The sequence below is a fragment of the Pantherophis guttatus genome, chromosome 3 (assembly GCF_059756535.1).
Source record: "Pantherophis guttatus breed Tessera chromosome 3, ASM5975653v1, whole genome shotgun sequence".
NCBI classification, from domain to species: Eukaryota; Metazoa; Chordata; class Lepidosauria; order Squamata; family Colubridae; genus Pantherophis; species Pantherophis guttatus.
In genome coordinates, this window is record NC_142065.1 from 101552008 (window position 1) to 101571699 (window position 19692).

Below are 19692 nucleotides of genomic sequence, written 5' to 3' on the forward strand. Positions count from 1 at the left end.
GTTCACCCATAACCCAAAGCGGTACTGCGCGTGCGCAACTGCTACCCTAACAAGGGAAAAATTAAAAAAAAAATAGTAAACGAAGCAAAAAATGGAGTAACCAATAAGGCGGCCAAAAAAAAAACAAACCAGCCAACCCTCTTTAAGTTGCGTTCTCCGCTTGCCGTACAAGGCGAGAATGGCCCAGGCGGGCGTTGCGCATGCGCGTTACCGGCGTCCGCGGTTCCGCTACTTCCTTCTTCCGCTTTGGGTTGGGAGGGTGCTGGTGCCGCTTCTTTGCCGGACGGAGGTGGAGGCGGCGATGGCGAAGCACACGGTCTCCTCCGCGCGCTTCCGCCGCGTCGATGTGGACGAGTACGACGAGAACAAGTTCGTGGATGAGGAGGACGGCGGGGATGGGCAGGTGGGGCCGGACGAGGGCGAGGTGGACTCGTGCCTAAGGCAATATCCTTCTGCTGCCTGGGCGGGCAGGCGGGGCACGTCATTCTCGGTGGGGTCCGAAGGAGCAGGAGGGCGATCACGGACTGCGAGTGCAGATTCCCCCCCCCCCCCGCTCTCAGCACGGGCAGTAGCGTCCTGGGTTACGGCGACCACATCTACCGACCCATGTGCACGATCTCTGGAGAGCAGCAAAGAAGCGCAGAAATGGGTCTTCGCTGCGCTCCAGGGACCGTCCGGATTTTTGCAGCCTGATTGAGGTCGTCCCAATAGTGTCACTATGATTGTTGGGTTGTTTTTTCTAAAGAGTTCCTTATTCAATTAATTTCGATTTTGCTCCTGAAGTCCAAACTCTCAAAACGGACTTGAAAAGTTCGTTCACTCCTTGCCTCGCCCCATCTAAATTGCAATGTGAACGGGGCCTATGAATTAGCAGAGCAAGGATCGCTGCTTGGAGCTTTTAATTTAGAGGGTACTTAAACAGTACGCTATTTTTACTTGGGATTAGAATAAAATAGAATCGAATTTTTTATTGGCCAAGTGTGATTGGACACACAAGGAATATGTCTTGGTGCATACGCGTTAGTAGCTTGGGAATTGCAAAATCTTTTGGATACTCTGCCTGTTATTGCTCTGGAGATGCTGCGTCTGGGTTAGAGCAATTCGTTATTTAACCCAACTTCAGTCGCCTGTAAATGTTTTGGTTCATCATCATAGGTTTTTCAAAGAAGAAAGAAAGCTATGGTTATAAAGTCAAAAAAGCTGTTACTGTGTTTTATGCTACTACAGCGTCCAATTTTAACTACAGGTTTAGTGTAAATAAGGTTGCAGTAATTCAAATTAGATGTGGGTTGTTTCTAATATCCCACCAAGAAATACTGAAGTAAAGTAATTCCTGATTCTTGACTTCTTAAAATGAAAAATCATGCTGTTATTTGGAAGTATTGCCATTTTTAAATAATGTAGATGTTTGTCTAAATATTTGTGTGAAATTTTGCTTTTCATTTTCTAATAAGCTTCCCTACTGCTTGAGAAAAAAATAATTGCTTAATATGACATGAATTTTCAAATCTGATTTCAAATTATTACATTTGGATTTTTCTTGGAGTTTACTTTTGCACACATTTAATAGATTTCAAGGTAATGAAATTGAGAGGAGTCCTGATTATAGTCTCCCCATTTCCTCTTCTCAGAAAAGGAAGTATATGGCTTCTGCAGGGGTTTTCTTTTTATAGAAACAGTTACATTTACAGTGCTGCTTAATTCTATAAGAGAAGTTATAGGAATAGAACCCATTGATATGTTATTTGAAAAGTATGGTTCTTATATTTTGTATCTCTTGTTCACAGTTATTTTCTTTGCTTATTAAGTTTAGTTTTTAATCATACTAATAACTATTCTTATCTTTGTACATATTACATGGTTTTGTAAGTCTAGGCAACAAAAGGTATTGGAAAAATGTATTCCTGTTGTTTCATGGTTTAATAGCTGAGTTGCAGTTCAGTGGTATTTTGCTGGTTCAGATCTATGGATCTTGTTGCACTGTGGATTTTCAGTTGAAAACTGATAAGCTGCCAACATTTGTTTTGACATCTCAGTAATATACTGTTGATTGTTTAATTGTTCAGAGATACTTGCCTAAAGATATGATGGTAAATTAATGCTACTTTTAGAATGGACAGTGGGGCATTTTTCAAAATATATCAACTTGAGATTTGAACCGAAAGCCACAAATTCACAAAAAAGCATTTGGCAAGCTGCTTTTCTATAACAAATTCTTGTTTCTTGAGGTTTTTAATAATAAATATAAGATAATTTGTTATATTTATCTTCTGTCTTTCCAATAAAGGAAAATGCAATTCATGATTGCTGACAAGTAATATTGGCTTGACTTTAGTGTGAAATGATAATATTTTTTTAGGAAATTAATATAATTTGTGCAAGAATTGGAACAGGATTTACATTTTCTAGAAAACTCTTGTAATCACTCACCTTACATGGCTTTTACAAAAATTCCAGTTAATATGTCTGAAGCACTTCTAATACTTGAAATGTGATACATTATTAGTAATAACATTGATTCTAAAAACTGGCAAGTTTGCCTTAACTGCTCTTCACAGGAAACATGATGGCAGCCCTACAGGCAGCTCTGAAGAATCCTCCAATTAACACAAAGAGTCAAGCTGTAAAGGTATGGTAACTGGATATTTTTTAAACTACAAAAATAGCCATTGGTAAACCAATTCTGCAGTTCAGAATATTTTCCATAAAGCATCTAAAGTAAACATGGTTTACTTGTGGTTTTGTAGCCTTAATTTTAAGAAGAAACAGAATAACAAGCAGATTTAATTAAACCCTTGATTTAAAAGCACAATAGGAACTAGAAAATTAGTTGTTAAACAGTATGATTATTAAGTGAAGCATCACATGACCACAGCCGATTATATGGCCTTTTACATTAATGAGACATCTTGCAACAGCATCTTGAGGTTGCAATCTTCCTTTCCGGCTTCCCCATTGACTTTGCTTGTTAGAAGCTGGCTGGGAAGGTTGGGAATGGCGATCATGGGATGCTTGCAACTTTTGTAAATTCACAATGGTTGCTGAATACGCAGATCACAGTTACGTGACTGTAGGATGCTGTCGCAGTTGTAAGTCACTTTTTTTGGCACTGTTGTAACTTTAAATGGTTGCTAAAAATGATAGTAAGTGGACCACCTGTATTAAGTAATCTTACTTGAATCTGACTTAATGTAACATGACCATTTAAAAAAATATTTTAGCATGAGCAGAGAACAGATATCATTTCTCGTTTGTCTGTTTCTTAATTGTGTGTTGAGGGTCTGTATTTTTAATCTTTAAATATCTTTATTAAATTTAAGCATATTTAAATAAAATAAATTTAAACAGCTTTAAATTCTGTATTCTTTAAGTTAATCTAAGCTTGTTTTGCTTCATTTAAAAATAACTTTCAGCTTTCTGAGTTGATACTATATATGGAAGGATCGTAATCTTGCTGATATAAATGACAGTAATATGAATTTTGAATTGAATGTGTCATTTTCCTAGAATTACACAAGAAAGGGTGATGTTGCTGACAATACTTTCAGTGGGGATGTGAACGTTTTTAGCATTATAAATAATGTATAATAATAGCACATTAAAAATATAAGTGCCATAGCTAAGTGCAGTGAAGGTATTGCATGATAAATATATGCTTCCATATATTTCCATTGGAAATATAAATGTTATTGCACTGTTCATTGCCTTTTCTTCTCAAGAAGTAGGGAATAACTGCTTTCCAATTCTTGCTGCAAGGCCCATCTTAAAGAAGGAAGGACCTTTCTGGCCTATATGCAATCTACGAACATGAGATTTCATACTGCAATCCTATATGTACTTCGTGAAAGTCTGCATTGTTGATTTCAGTGAGACTTATAAGTCATACTCCTAAATCAGAGCAAATGACTGATTCAAGGACATATTCGGCCAGAACGGCACTAAAAATGAAATTAGTACATACAATCAAATAATGATATCTAACACAAAAGTAATACCTAGTACAAAGAAGTGTTGCTTGAAAGAAAGAGAATATTAATCTTATTTTTTAATATTAGATTATTGAATGGTCTAATTTGGGTTGTTGTTCAATATACCATGGGATGCCTTTATTTCTTTTTCTGCCATCCACAAGTCATAATCAGAAGTCTAGCAATATATGTTCTTGAATGATTCCTAAATATTAGTTATTTCTGCATCAATAAGCCATATTTTTTGCTTGCTGCTTATTGAATATATTTGACATTTTAGGATAAACATTAATAGTATATCTTAATGCATTCCTGTATTTGAGCTCAGTGTATCTTAATTTCAAATAAATGTGTACTGGTTTGTAATCTACATCTCCAGACAGTCAGTTTTAGCTTTTGGTGTCTTCTGTATGACTCTTTCTTTCTGTCTCCAGGATCGTGCAGAGAGCATTGTCCTGAAAGTGCTCATCTCTTTCAAAGCCAATGATATTGAAAAAGCTGTGCAATCTTTGGATAAAAATGGAGTTGATCTATTAATGAAATATATCTACAAAGGTTTTGAGAGTCCCTCTGACAACAGCAGCGCTGTCTTGCTGCAGTGGCATGAAAAGGTACGTTAACACAGATGACAGATTTCTTTATTCTTATTAATGAGCTCCCTAAATTACTTTCTTGAGTTGGTAAGTGTAGTATACATTTTCAGCTTCTTCATATTCAGAAAGACTTCTACTCAACATTGGATAAACGGAATTTGAATATGTGAGATTGGAAATGAGGTTTTCACTCATTGTTTGCTGTTTTGTTTCTAAGTCCTCACATTATAAGACATTGTCATATCATAGTTCTGTTACTTCAGATTTCCCTAAAGTGTGTGTGTGTGTGTGCGCGCGCACATACACACACCAGGGGTGAAATCTAGCAGGTTCTGACAGGTTCTGGAGAACCGGTAGTGGAAATTTTGAGTGGTTTGGAGAACCAGAAAATACCACCTCTGGCCGGCCCCAGAGTGGGGTGGGAATGGAGATTTTGCAATATCCTTCCCCCTGAAGTGGGGTGGGAATGGAGATTTTGCACTATCCTTCCCCTGCCATGCCCATTAAGCCATGCCCACAGAACCGGTAGTAAAAAAATTGGGATTTCACCACTGGCATACACACACACACACGCTTTAGGGAAATCTGAAGTAACAGAACTAAGACATGACAATGTCTTATAATGTGAGGACTTAGAAAAAAACAACCAACAAAGAGATGAAAACCTCATTTCCAACCTCACATAGGAAACAGCTGGAAAAGTCACATAAAAGAACTAAAAAGACCGGTGCCCAGAACTTCAAAAAGAAAATATATGTAAGAGTTGGAGAGCTGTAAAAAATAAAATTATACATAGGCTGGAAAATAATGTCCAATCAAGAACAGTCCTAGATTACCAATGAAAAGAAATGTAAAATAATGTACATTTATTACAGATAATTAATTTTCAGCTTTTAGAAAATGAAGGAGAGGGGGAATTCAAGGAGAATGGAAATGCTTCCCCCAGTTGTTAAAAAGTTTCATATTCATTGGTACGACATTAAGAATGATTTGAATAAAAGTGACAGGAACTGCTATCTAAAGAAAGTAGAAGAAACTTTTCGATTATGCCATTGAGCATGTTCTGTGCTCTTTAAATATTGCTGGCATATGTCCAATTAGCAATTTATACAGTGAACTAAGTGTACATTACAGCAAGAGATTTAGCTGCAAATATAAACAAAGCAGACACGATTCTGCCAGTGATTTGTATTGTAAAGCTGTTTGTGTAGCCATCTCTCTTCCCCACCCCCATGATACTAGGTTTCTTGTGTGGAATGCTGGTATTTCTAATTTTCTAAACCTCTTTGTATTAAAAATTTCATAAACATCCATAATTAAATTTACTCTGTGTGTATGATTGTTCTTCTGTTTTGCAGGCTCTCGCTGCTGGAGGTGTAGGTTCCATTGTCCGCGTCTTAACTGCCAGGAAAACAGTTTAAGTCCAGCGAAAAATCCCCTTCTGCCATGGGTGTGGGAAATGCTGGGTACAAGACCAAAAAAACCAATTGCCATCACTGCCCTGTGGGTAGCATCTGTCTCTCTTGGCTTGCCTTTTTGCTTTTTCATAATCTGTGGCTTAATAGACATATCAAACTTTTTGTGAAATGTTGGATAAATGTAAAAAAAAAAAAAATGAAAATTTGTTTTTAAGAAGATACCTACAGAAGATTTTAATAACAAATGCAAATTTTTGCATTGGAGCTACATTTTCAGAAAATCATGACAAGACACTGCCTTTCCCTCTTCAGATAGATTTTCTGAGCGGGGATTGACATCAATATTTTAAATTCCTTAGCTAGTCAGGCAGCATTCCATGTAATCTGTCGCAGGTGGGATCGCTTTTTAAAATTGGGGGGGGGGAAAGCAGGACCTTGCTTTTTTTTTTTTTTTTAATCAAACGGTAAAAGTTATGCCACCTAGCAAAGGTCTATGGAAAGGTTTGTGCATTGTTGTGTAAATGTTTTTATAACAATTGAATGCAACCATTTGTAATGAATTCATTACAATCGCTTGCTGTTGCAATGAATTATTTAAGGAAAGGAACAGAGATCATTTGAGGGAATTCAGTTTAACAGTTGCCTCTTGATAATGTAATATGTGTAAAGAAGGATTAGTGCAAAACTACACACTGCATTTGACTGGGGCTGCTGCCAAAGAACTTTTCTTTGGGATGACATTTTCCCTTAATTTCTAACTTCCAGTTACCTCTTGCACCACTCTTTGATAACTGTTTTCCTGTGTACATAACTCATAAAATGTGCAATTAACATAAAAATTACTCATGATACCAGAATGTGGGACCACAGATTCTATACGTTATACTGGAGCAATGAGAGAAATGTCACACAGGGATGCTAAGTTGATATTGTCCCCCTAGCAATTTAATGTATAGTTTTATCTGAAAATGCAGACATTCCTTGATCAGTATTCAGGTACTGTGACCTAGAGGATCTTGAATTTTGCTCTTATTATGGTCATATTCCAAGTTGTATTAAATAAGATGATGTCGATCAGGGAGAAAAAAAAAATCACCTATAACACAGTAAGGCATGAGTTTCCTAAAAGATGTAGAGCATTCCAGAATGAAAGCAGCTTGAATGTGACTTTGGAGCAAAGATCGCTAATATATTCCATTTACATTTAATGGAATTAGGAAGATTTTGCTCATTTTTATATCTTGCTTTTTTTGTAAAATGAAAAATAATAAAATGGTCACTGTTAAATATTAATTTTCAAAGTGTGGTTTTCTTGCCTGTTACTAATGTATACTTAGAGAAAGAGTAATGAAAAGAGAACAATAAGAATCATGAAAGACTAATAAGTGATAGGAACGTGCAGTAATCCAGATTCAGAGAGCAAAATATGATTCAGTGTGTGTTGCCAGTATCTGGCACTTATAAGAGACACCTTAACATGCATCCTTCCAGAGACTGTGCAGGAGCTGCAGAGTCAAAAAATGCCAGTGTTTTAAAATGTTCCCCACATATGCTTGGTGCCTGCTCACATACCCTGGAGATCAGATATTGCTGCTTGAATACAGATTGCTGCAAAGCTCTATTCAATGAACTTTCAAGGAAAGTCAATTAAGGTCTTGCAAAGTGTTAACCACAAAAGGTGGTTTTCTCACAGCCAGTCACAAAGTACATGTATATCGGTCCATGTACACCTAAAGGGGTGTCTCACTACTGGTTTATCTTTCTCCTTTTTCTGAGTAATTGATACATTATTGAATTGAATAGAATACTTTATTTGGCCAAGTGTGATTAGTCTCACAAGGAATTTGGTACAAAAATATTCTGTGTACATGCAAAGCAACAGAATAATCCGATAAAAGCGGGAATAAAGAAGACAAGAAAGATAAACAATACCACAGTGAGAGTGATGGCATAAAGGGAAAAAACTGTCCTGGTGTCTAGTTTTGGCATACAATGCTCTATAGCAGTGGTCACCAACAGGTGGTCCGTGGATCACTGGTGGTCCATGAGAAAATTTTGGTGGTCTCCAGAAAAATTATTTGCATTTTTTATATTGCACTAAATCAGGGGTCCTCAAACTACGGCCCCTGGGCCGGATACGTACAATGAATGTTTATGCTGCTGCAGAGAGTCTCCCCCTTTGGGGTCTTTTTGTGTGGGTCGGAGGGGGGCAGAAATTCCGACTTGGGGTCTGCTTCAGCCTCCTGGTATGGGGCTTTGGACGAAGGCTGGAGGGAAGTGTCGCTGCTGGCGAAGAGCTGGAGGACCTTGTTCCAGTGGGACTGCATCATGGCCTGAAACTGGCTGACCATCTCAGCACGCTGAGCCTCCAGGCACCAGTACCTGGCCTTGCACTCCTGCAGGTCTTCCCTCTTTGGAAAGCTTATGCTCGTAGTCCTCAGTGAGGTGCTTCTGCTAAGCCTCCTTCTCGGTCATATCCAATTTGAATTGAGCCAGCTGTTTTGCCAACTTTCTCGTGGTGGCTGCTTAGCTCCAGCAACTGCTTCCTGTTGGGGCTCTAAAGAGCCCAGGCGGGCAGGCGAGGAGTAGCAAGTAGAGGCTGGCAAGGTGCCCCTCGACGTGAGTGACATTGAGTTGGCCACGCCCACCCAGTCACATGACCACCTTGCCATGCCCACACAGCCGGTCATTAGGCAGATCATATTAGTGGTCTGCATCATTTAAAATTATGAATTTAGTGGTCCCTGAGATCCGAAAGGTTGGTGACCCAGAGGTCTCCAATCTGAGCTACTTTAAGCCTGGCGGATTTCAGCTTTGCTGGTTGGGGAATTCTGGGAGTTGAAGTCCGCCAGGCTTAAAGTGGCCCAGGTTGGAGACCCCTGCCCTATAGCACTGTCCTGAGGGAAGGAGTTAAAACAGTTTATGTCCAAGATGTGAGGGGTCTGTGGATATTTACTCAGCTCTCCTGACTCGAACAATGTACAGGTCTATGGAAGACAGGCTGGTTGCAATTGTTTCCGCAATCTTAACTGCTGGGGTCTGTACCTGTACCTAACCAAACAGTTATAGAAGTACAAATAACAGACTCAATAATTCCTCTGTAAAACAGATCCTGGGGCAGTCTGAACTTCCTGCAGGAAGAACATTCTTTGTTGTATGCATTCTTTTTAATTAAGGTTCTAATGTTGAGCATCTATTTCAAGTCCTGGGATATTATACAACGGAAAAACTCTGTTACTGTGCTGTCGAATATAGTAGGAGGCAGTAAAATAGAAGGGCTCCTAAAATCCACTCTCCTCAACAGTTTTAAGTATGGTCAGCTCCAGATTGTTATGTAGAATAGAATTTAATTCTTTATTGGTCAAGTGTGATTGGACACACAAGGAGTTTGTCTTTGGTGTATACGCTCTCAGTATACATAAGGAGAATAAAATACATTCATCAAGAATAAAAAGATACAACACTTAGTGATAGTCAAGGTTACTAATAAGCTATCAAATTGTACTAGGAAACAAATAATGTATGTACAGGCAAATAATGTATGTACTATAGGGCCAGTTTTTGTTTAACCTCCCATCTATATGCAGATTCATCAGCGTCTCAAATGAGTCCTAAAATCGTTATATTGTCTGCAAACTTCAGAACTTTATCAGAGAATTCCCTTGTGGTACAATATCAAAAGAAAGTATTAGGCTGCACCACTTAACTATTCTTTATTTTCTAATAATGCATTTAAGGCATTTGTGGGATCCGGTTGTATTTTAGGAACTAAAAATAAGGATGGATGCTAATGCTTTGCACTATGCTAGATTCCCATTAAAAATGTTTAAATCAAATTGTCAACCAGAAGTAGAACACAGAGCCAGATAGGCATTAGTCAAGTATCCTGAAGAATATTGATTCCCATGGATACCATGCTGCAGTTATACAGCTTCACGTAGTGAGAAAAAAAGACCCTAAGATTACTGTTCTATTGCTTTACAAAATAAGATTTAATCAAATTGAACGTATCCTGTTTCTCAGAATTTTGAATTGAGTTTTTTAAAAAATGCCACAGATACATTTTTCTTTTAACAGTTTGTCCCTTATATGGTGCCCCTAAACTATGGAACGCCTTGTCACAGAATTATTTCTTAAGTTGTAATGATTTTTATTGTCAGGAACACTTGTAAGTTGAAGTCTGGGCAGCTTTTAACTGTTACATCCTGACTTGTTAATAGATGCTTCTTTCTTCTACAGAATTCAAACAAGTTTTATACATCCCTGGGCAACTGCCCCTCTAATCTTCACAAAGCACTTTTCAGCAGCTCTAAGAAATGACAAGATTTAATAGCCGTCTGTATGAGAAAAGTACCACTACGAAATTCTGGTGATTTTTTATTACTGCTTTGAAGGAGAATATGCAGAATGTATACAGTAAATCATGGCAGATAACAAATTGGATGTAATATGGATGTATTATTCTGGCATGCAAATAGGACACATCCATTGGCTTAAAATACTTGGTGAACTAGAAGTTATAATTTGAAAGACTGATTAGGCTTCATTGTGTTTAATATGCCTCATTTGCCAGGTGGGAGACTGCATTTTGCCTTTCATTCCCAAAGGTGGATGAAGCTATCACAAACTACATTTAATTTACATTTAAATTAAATGTAATTAGTACTGTTCATACAATTATTTCCCATGTGTTAACAACTTTTTTCTTCTTACACATTAAAAATTACAACATCAGTGCAACTTTGGGAGGGGATTTGGCAGCAATGACAAATTGGTAGGTTGATCCCTAAATTAATGTAAAATACAATCATTCTAAGTGATGTGCATACACTGGACCACAGGTTAGACTTGGAAATAATCTAGCTGAGATACAAGTAAGTTGGTGAAACTACATCATTAAAACATACTGTAAATACGGTAGTAACAATGTATGTAAAAATACTTTGGCCACCAAATGAGAAAAGAGGACTCACTGGAAAAGACCCTGATGTTGGAAACAACTGAAGACAAAAGGAGAAGGGGATGACAGAGGATGAGATAGCAATAGCACTTAGACTTATATATCGCTTCACAGTGCTTTACAGTCCTCTCTAAGTGGTTTACAGAGAGCATATTGCTCCCAACAATCTGGGTCCTTGTTTTACCCACCTTAGAAGGATGGAAGGCTGAGTCAACCTTGAGCCTGGTGAGATTCAATCTACCAAATTGCAGGCAGCCAGCAGTTAGCAGAAGTAGTCTGCAGCACTACATTCTAACCACTGCGCCACCACAGCACTTATGGGCAATGGCCTTCCCCATGATGGCAAATTTATGGCACGCATGCCAGAGGTAGCACATAGCACCCTTTCTGATGGCATGCGAGCCATCGCCCCAGTTCAGCTCTACTGTGCATGTGTGCGCGCCTCCCGTTGGCCAACTGGTCTTCGGCTCTCTGCTGCGTGGGGCGGGGTGCTGCGGGGGGACATGTGCGCATGCGCAGGGAGTGGGGCATGTGCACAGGGCTGTGCGCACATTGCATTTTGGGGGGTTGGGCATGCACATGTGCATTCTCACACACACACACGCTTTGGCCACTTGGTCCAGAAAAGGTTAGCCATTACTGGCCTACCCAATGAGGTTGATGGGTTGAAATAGCTATTGGAAAATGTCACAATTCTATATATCTTTACCATCAACAGATTAACATAAATGCCTTACAAATGTGAAATAGCTTTATAAAAAGATAACTCAAGGTTTACCTTTCACCTTTTCTTAGTCAATAGAAAATACATTTATCTGGGAAAATCTACATTTTCTTTCTGACAAGAAAGTAACTGCATATGCACAGTTTCATAAGGTCTGTAAATATCAAACAGTTATTTCTATTCCATGCTGCTTTTTTCAGAACAGACAAGATCTTGTCGCTCTATACTACACTTGTTATCCATGGATTTTTTTTTTCTTCATGGGAAAGCAGAAAGATGAACAACATCCAAATTGTGTGAATACAATTTTATATATAACAGCCAATAAAATATGCAAGGATAAAGATATGCAAGGATATAGAAAGTGCCTGGTTAGACAAAAAGCATAACATTACAAGCAAGCTTTCAGTTTTAATATTTGTTTTAACATATAATAAACTTTGAATTTTGGATTTTTTAAAGAGCGGTTAGATTTGTTGTCTAACTTCCCTACTGTTGTATGGATAAACTACCACTGATTTTACAATCTGGTTTTAACTTTAATATTAAAGTTAAATATCCAGCAGTATTATTTACCGTAATAGCTAATTGGAACCTCTGATGCCAAAGCAATATCATTTATGTGCTCCAGATTATGACTAGAAGATGTTGATACTATTTTTAATGTGAACCGACAACACGTGTATATATGTATTTATTACAACATTTCAACACCACTGTATTTCAACCAGATTGATGTTAGTGCCTTGAGATAACGCAGACAGGAAACCAGAACCATGAATACTAACAGTACTTTTCTTATAAGGTTATACAGTAACAGAAATTTGCAAGTCTGAAGAATTAGGATGGTTCTTTTCTGAGATGCTTCCTCCATCTCCATCCCTTATTTAGATTCAGATTCCTCTTTTCAGACGGTTGTCTAGACTGTGGTTCTTCCTCCAATATCCCAAGTTTATGCTCACAGACCATTACAATAATCCATAAATCACTCCACCATAGATACCACAAAAAATTACAAAATAGCCCAATCCACCACTCACATTGAAACTCTGCTTGAATAGGGTGGTTTTCACAGCTTCGTCAAAGACAAATAAAATGGGGTTGCCCTGTGATTCAGGGGCGAGGATATTCCATAGCATGGGGCCAACAGTAAGAAAGGGCTACCTTGATTCTCCTTGGGCAGTAAAGGCCCTCAAGAACTCTTCCTGGGATGAATCTGCATAGGCTGATTCTAGATGGGAGAAATGATCACAGAGGTACATGAGTGCCAAACTATGTAGAGCTTTAAATATTAAAATCTTTAAATCTTGAATTGGGCATAGAAGTAAATTGGAATCCAGTGAAGAAGCATGAAAATAAATATATGCTGCTTGTGTTTCTACAGGTAGCTTTCAGACAATACTGGTAGTCCTTGACTTACAACCATTCATTTACTAACTATTAAAAGTTACTAAAAACCATTAAAATTACACTGAAAAAGTGACTTGTGACCATTTTTCACACGACCTTTACAGCACGACCTGGGATTAAAATTCAGAGCCAGCTTGTCAACTGGCTCATATTTATGACGATTACAATGTTCCAAGGTCATGTGATCATCTTTTGCAGCCTTCTGACAAGCAAAATCAATGGGGAAGCCACATTCATTTAACAATCGGGTTACTAATTTAACAACTGCAGTGATTCGCTAACAACGTTGGCAAGAAAGGTCACAAAATGGGGCAAAACTCACTTAACAAATGTCTCACTTAGCAGCATAAATTTTAGGCTATGTTGTCGCCATAAATTGAGGATTACCCGTATTGCTGATGTTTGGTCTAAAGTTTCATTTTATAATAGCGTAACAGCTGTTTTCTAGTATTGCAATTTTTAAATCAAGTCAAATATTTTTATTATGGACTTTGATCAGCCTTTACGATAGGAAAAGATTTGGCATAGGAATTCATTATCGGGGGTGGGTGGGGAAGAAAACAATAAGACAAAAACACACCATGTGCTATCTGAGGTAAATATAGCAAATAAAGAATAATGTAGATAAAAGAAATAATGTGAATAAAATAGGAATCATACAGAGTCAGATATATGGGCTCTGGGGGACCCTCTCTATTCACATTATTATAAGGGGAAGACGTGCTTGGATACATGAACTCTGAGAGACCCTATCTATTCACATTATTATAAGAGAGGAAAGTGCTTGTTGGAAATTACATTAACAAACAATTAAATCCCTTTAAGTGGTAATATATCTTCTGAGACCTAGATGTCACGGAAAGGACTGCCATATGGAAAAACATCTGAGTGACCTAACTGTGAATGACACAAAGACCTATATGTTACAAAGAGTTACTTAATCCAATAAATTTACCCAAGGACAGTAGTAACTCTCCCATTAGCAACTCTGAGTACTTAAGAAAAGTTGTGCGGCTAAGATAATTTTGTAAACTAAGATTAATGCTTTAAGTAATTAGATGAACTTATTATCCAGTGTATGTAACCATATAAGGAAAATCGGATGTATGATCTCATGATTAACCATATATGGAAAATGTATGATCTCACTGAATCCTTTTCTTAGAAATGTATAAAAACCATCGTATCAGAGTTCTTTCTTTGTTCAAAGCTTCAGGTACAAATCTGGCTCTGAACCTTGCGCAATAAAGCTGTCTCTGACTGACCTGGGAATGTTTTTTAGTCCTTCCATTCCACAACAAATCGGTTGCATGACCTTACAAAGATATTTGGCTACCTGGTATGTGAGTATAGAATTAGCATCTCTTAAAAAAATAATACATAGACAATTTATCAGTATGAATATCAGTATGATCGGAGCTCCTCTCTGAGGGAGATGGGCAGTTAAGAAATAAGGAACATAAACTATTATATATAAAATGTAAAGATGACCGGGGCAATCAGAGCACTTCCTGGGGCATCATAAAAAGGACACCATATGAAGATATGGTCAAGAGGATTTATCTCCCTGGATCCACATGGGCAAAGTCACTGTCTATAAGGAATCCCACCAAAGCTTCCTGCCAGCAATGTAGTCCGTCAAAGTAGACTCTGGAAAAGGCCCATCTATATTTACTTAGAATTAGATTGTATAGATATCCCGCAGAAGAGAGTTTACAGCTCTCTAACATTTTGCAATAGAATTCAGGAATAATAGTGATAATATTTTGGCAATCAATGCCCCTAATTCTTTCTATGCTATTGATTTGGCTTCTCCCAAGAGTTAACTGGCTTAAATATTCTGGAGAGAGGCCAAGACTGCAAAACTCTTTCCATAAGTACGGTGCCAGTGAGATTGGTAGCTGTCTGATGACAGCAGAGGCATCAGGTCAGTAGTGTCAAAAATGATTCTGAGTCCTGAGATTAGCATCCTGGTCCAGGCCTGACCGTTAATGCTTGGCACACTCACTTCAAACCTCAAGACTACATTAGGGGTGCAATTTAGGGTGCTAAATAAGCCCTAAGAAAATGATTTCCTAAATCCTTAGGTTTTTGTATGGCCCAAGTATGGCATCCATATAATAGTTGGGCAACTGTTTTAGCCAGAAAGTATTGGATTGCCACTGGAATGTTATTAACCCCGTTGCCTATAAAATTTAGTTATTGCTAATGTACTCTTTTGGACAGTAGAAGTGACATAATTTACTTGGACTGTTAATTTCCCAAAAACCTGAAATAACGATATCCAAGATTTAAACCATTTGATTTGCTCTGTTTCCCAGGAATCAGTTTTTCACTTGTGCCTTTGTCATTTGTTGGAAAACTGATGATATGATATAATAAAACTTTGGATTTATCATAGTTGATAATTAGGTGTTCCTCATTACAGTGGGATGCTAGGGTCCTTAATGCTCACTTGCTATGGGGTATTTTTGCCAAAAATTGAAAGCAAACTCCAGTTTTCAGCAAAATCATAAAACACAGTCATTAACTGAAGGATACAGCAAATGAATATAAATGCAAACCAGTTGCTGAGCACCTGAAATGTGGTCACATGACTATGGTGCATAGGCCCAACCACTGGAATTGAGTTGTAATTACTTTTAAGGTGGGCCTTGTAACTTTGAATGGTCACTAAGTGACTGGTCATAATTTGAGGACTATCCATCCGTATATTGGTTTTCTTGTATCATACAGATGACAGCAGAGCTCTGTGAAGCAAAGGTCATATTCATATGATTTTCCTTTAATCCCCCTCTTCCTTCAGTTGCTCCATTCATACTCGGTGTTGCATTTTCAACAGCCACATGAGTTTGCAAACCTGCAGTTCCCTTTGAGTTGCTCAAAGCTTCTGTAGCAATCTTGGAGAAGAAAGCTTGTGACTCATTTGCTAGATAGATTCAGAACTGACTGTTTATAATGAGACACTGACAGAACACATGAGAAATTGCATCTTGCTGGGGGAGGTAATGATGCATTACACATCTTAGTGAAGAAAAAAAATGCTTTGCATCACAGGAAAAAATGGCTTTCTATACACTGGAGTTGTCCGTACTTTAAGCCAAAGTTCCTTACTTTAGCCGAAAGCTTTACCCTGTGACCCTGCATAACTCAGAAAGAGGAAGGAAGGAAGAAAGCGTTGCTTCATTTTTAAAGTTTTCTCTGTACAGATAAAAGAGCATTTGTCTCTGTTCAGGAGAATGTGATGAGTCATAATTCTTCATCTTCTCCATTGCGGAGAAAGACATCACTATACAGAACCAATTTTTCTAAATAAAGAACTTCCGATTTTTTGGGTGTGTGTGTGAGGGGTTGTAAGGATGTATCTGCCTTGTGGGCAAGAGGTTACCATCTTTTTTTCTTGAAAAGTAAGGTGAAAGAACGATGGTTAAGGATTTGCCCACCCTTGAACCATCCATGAAATAATATGTTCAGTTTATGGTGTCTTCCAAAAATTGCTGTTTTTAAAACAGGAATATTCATTCTCCCAGTAGGACTAGCCTTACTTCAGAGAGAGAGAAAAGGAAGATGGAAGTATTTATTTATTTATTATTTATTAATTCAATTTGTATGCTGTCCCTCTCCGAAGACTCAGGGCGGCATACAAGTATTGTTGTTATCACCATCAGCTAGTTCTGATTGGATTTGGTACTTTAATTATTGGTTCCTTCCTAAAGATTTAGGATGGCTAAAGATCTCATCATCATATGTGCTATTCTAGATAATGCAACTTTTTGTAATTGATGAATTGAGATTCTGCCCATTCCTATAGCATTCAAATCAGTGGTGAAATGTAAAATTTGTTCCTACCAGTTCTATTTCCCCTTGGTGGGGGAGGGGGTAATGTGACTGGGTAGGGGTGGCCAACTTTTTTTTTTTTTTACTTTTAAAAGCATTTTTTTCTGCAACCTCTTCAGCCAAAGAGGTTATAAAAATGCTTTTAAAAACCTCTGACGATCAGGCAACCCAGCTGGGATCGTTAGAGGCATTTAAAAGCTTTTTTTTTTTCTACAACCTCCTTGGCCAAAGAGGTTGCAGAAAAAAATGCTTTAAAAAGCCTCTGACTATCCCAGCTGAGCCGCACAATCATCAGAGACTTCTTTTTTTACTTTTAAAAGCATTTTAAAATGCTTTTAAAAGTAAAAAAAACAGCCTCTGGTGATCGCGCGGCTCAGGTGGGCATGTGGGGAGGGGGCCGCGCAGGGATTTTTGCTACTGGTTCTCCGAACCACCCGCTGCCATCGCTACCAGATCGGGCGATCCTGTTCAAACCGGGAGCATTTCACCCTTGATTCAAATGCTTTTTCAGATATTTTGGTATGGCACCAAATGCATCTTCCACTATTGGCACTACTATTACTTTCTTTTTGCACATTCACTCTATCTTTATTTGAAATTCTGTATATTCTTTCTCACCTTCTAAGGTCAGTTATCCATATTTATTTTTTCTACAGTCATGTCTGGCTTATTTATGGTTAATTGCACAATCATCCAGGTGTTTAGTCTGGATTTGGCATTTTTATCCAACTATTGAGTCCTTCCCAAGCATCTGGGATGGGCAGATATTGTTTCATGATGTTAAAGATATCATCACAGAATTATTACGGTTGGTGATAAAATTAGCCAGATGTTTAGACTGGATTGGCATTCTTATCCATCTATCAAGTTCTTCTCAAGGACAGGGGCAAATGTTTCATCATGTTAAAGGTACAGGTAGTTCTCGACTTACAACAGTTCACTTAGTGACCATTCAAAGTTACAACGGCACTGAACAAAGTGATTTATGACCATTTCTCACACTTATGGCCATTGCAGCATCTTCATGGTCACATGATTTACATTCGGATGCTTGACAACTGACTCATATTTATGATGGTTGCATAAATACTTGGCAGTATCCCAAGGTCATGTGACTCCCTTTTGTGACCTTCTGACAAGCAAAGTCAATGGGGAAGCCAGATTCACTTAACAACTGTGTTACTAATTTAACAACTGCAGTGATTCACTTAACAAATGTGGCGAGAAAAGTCATAAAATGGGGCAAAGCTCACTTAACACATTTCTCACCTAGCAATATAAATTTTGGACTCAATGGTTGTTCTATGTTGAGGATTACCTGTATTGTCACTGGATGTAAGCAGTTCCAAGAATTTTGCAATTCACTGATCTAATTTTGTCAATGCCAATGGTGTTCTAGTAGTTATGCTTCGCTGTTGTGGCCCGTCAGTGACCTGTGCAGCTAGTAGCTGATTTCGACAGCGAGGAGGCTGGTGTGGTGCTGCGCCAGCAGCCTGTGCAGCTGTCACTCAAGTCAGACAATGAGGAGGCTGGAGAAGATGTGGTGCCAGAGGCGGGGATTCAGCCAGGGCCTTCAGAACCTCCAGAAGCTCCCTTAAGTGGAGGACGAAGAGGAGGAGCCTCTTCTCGATGCACGGGCGAGCAGAGCTGTCAAAAGGCAGGAGTGGCTCCTCAGGAGGAAGTTTCCTTGAGAGTAAGACTTGGGGCTAATTGGCTACTCCCTTAGCCTATTTAAGGAGGAACACCGACTGAAGCAATTTGCAGGGAACAACTTCATTGACATACCTTCGTGTCTTGTCTTGCTTATCTTATCAGCTTCCTGCAAATTGCTTCTGGGCATTCTGCCAACCACAGTAAGCTTTCAGTATTATTCTTTGAATTCTTGGTGGCTGTTAATGCAGTTAATTAACAGCCGTTGTTGTAAAAAACTGGTTTATTTAGTAAACTAAGGTTTGTACAGTTTTTGTGTGTGCTGCGTTCTTTGGGGTCCGTAGCTGGGGCAGAACATTTGCAAAGTTCTACATGAATTTGTATAGGTAAATTTGATGGGTAGTACCCTATTTCCCCCCAAATAAGACATCCTCTGATAATAAGCCCAGTCGGGCTTTTGAGCGCGTGGCTATAGGGCCAAGCACTTATTTCAGGGTTCAAAAAAATATAAGACAGGGTCTTATTTTTGGGGAAACACGGTATTAGCTGAATCTATATACAACTACAGCCTTTGCTGGGCTTAGTTGTGGTCGTAAGTTGAGAATTATCTGCATGGCTATTTTGTAGAATTTTAACATGTGAAGAATAAGATGATTGGCACTTCTATTCCATGCAGGTAATGATAGTTTTTTGTCTTCATCTCTTGTTAACTGAATATTAGCAAGGCCTTATTTTTTTCAAATAGAGTAGCATTATTATCTACCGCACAATATCTCTGGTTTGCAACTATACTATATAGGGAGACAACCCACTATTTCTTAAATGTATTGGAGGTTTGCGCAACTAAAATGCCAGAAAATTTGCTTCACAGAAGAGACAAAACCTAACTACATACTAATTTCATTTAGCTTCATCTTTCTAAATTAAAAATGAACCGTTGGATCATCCCTAAATAGCTTTGGCACAGAAACCTCCTTCGACAATTCCATGACAGGTTTTCCTCTTTTCAGTGGCACAGAGCTTTTGGAAAAGAAATGTGTCACTTAGCTGGCGTCAGTCACACAGGGTTTGTGCTGCTTGTAGAAGCAATCAATAAAGGAAGAAAAGAGAAGGCAGAGTTATTACTTTATGA

General features: G+C 38.3%; 1 protein-coding gene across 1 annotated transcript; it reads left to right on the plus strand.

Moving 5' to 3' along the window:
* The first annotated feature begins 212 nt into the window (after positions 1-212).
* Positions 213-7272, plus strand: ARPC5 (actin related protein 2/3 complex subunit 5). Its single transcript, XM_034409637.3, has 4 exons — positions 213-444; positions 2557-2629; positions 4403-4579; positions 5920-7272. The coding sequence occupies exons 1-4, from the start codon at positions 302-304 to the stop codon at positions 5980-5982; spliced, it is 456 nt and encodes a 151-aa protein (XP_034265528.1). The 5' UTR covers positions 213-301; the 3' UTR covers positions 5983-7272.
* Positions 7273-19692: the final 12420 nt, after the last annotated feature.

What these genes read in the sequence shown, in the direction of transcription:
- ARPC5 (XM_034409637.3), top strand. Translation starts at nt 302, where the DNA reads ATGGCGAAGCACACGGTCTCCTCCGCGCGCTTCCGCCGCGTCGATGTG. An exon ending in GTGGACTCGTGCCTAAGGCA is followed by an intron (nt 445 to 2,556) that starts ATATCCTTCTGC and finishes ACTGCTCTTCAC; the next exon opens with AGGAAACATGATGGCAGCCC. An exon ending in TGCTGCAGTGGCATGAAAAG is followed by an intron (nt 4,580 to 5,919) that starts GTACGTTAACAC and finishes TCTGTTTTGCAG; the next exon opens with GCTCTCGCTGCTGGAGGTGT.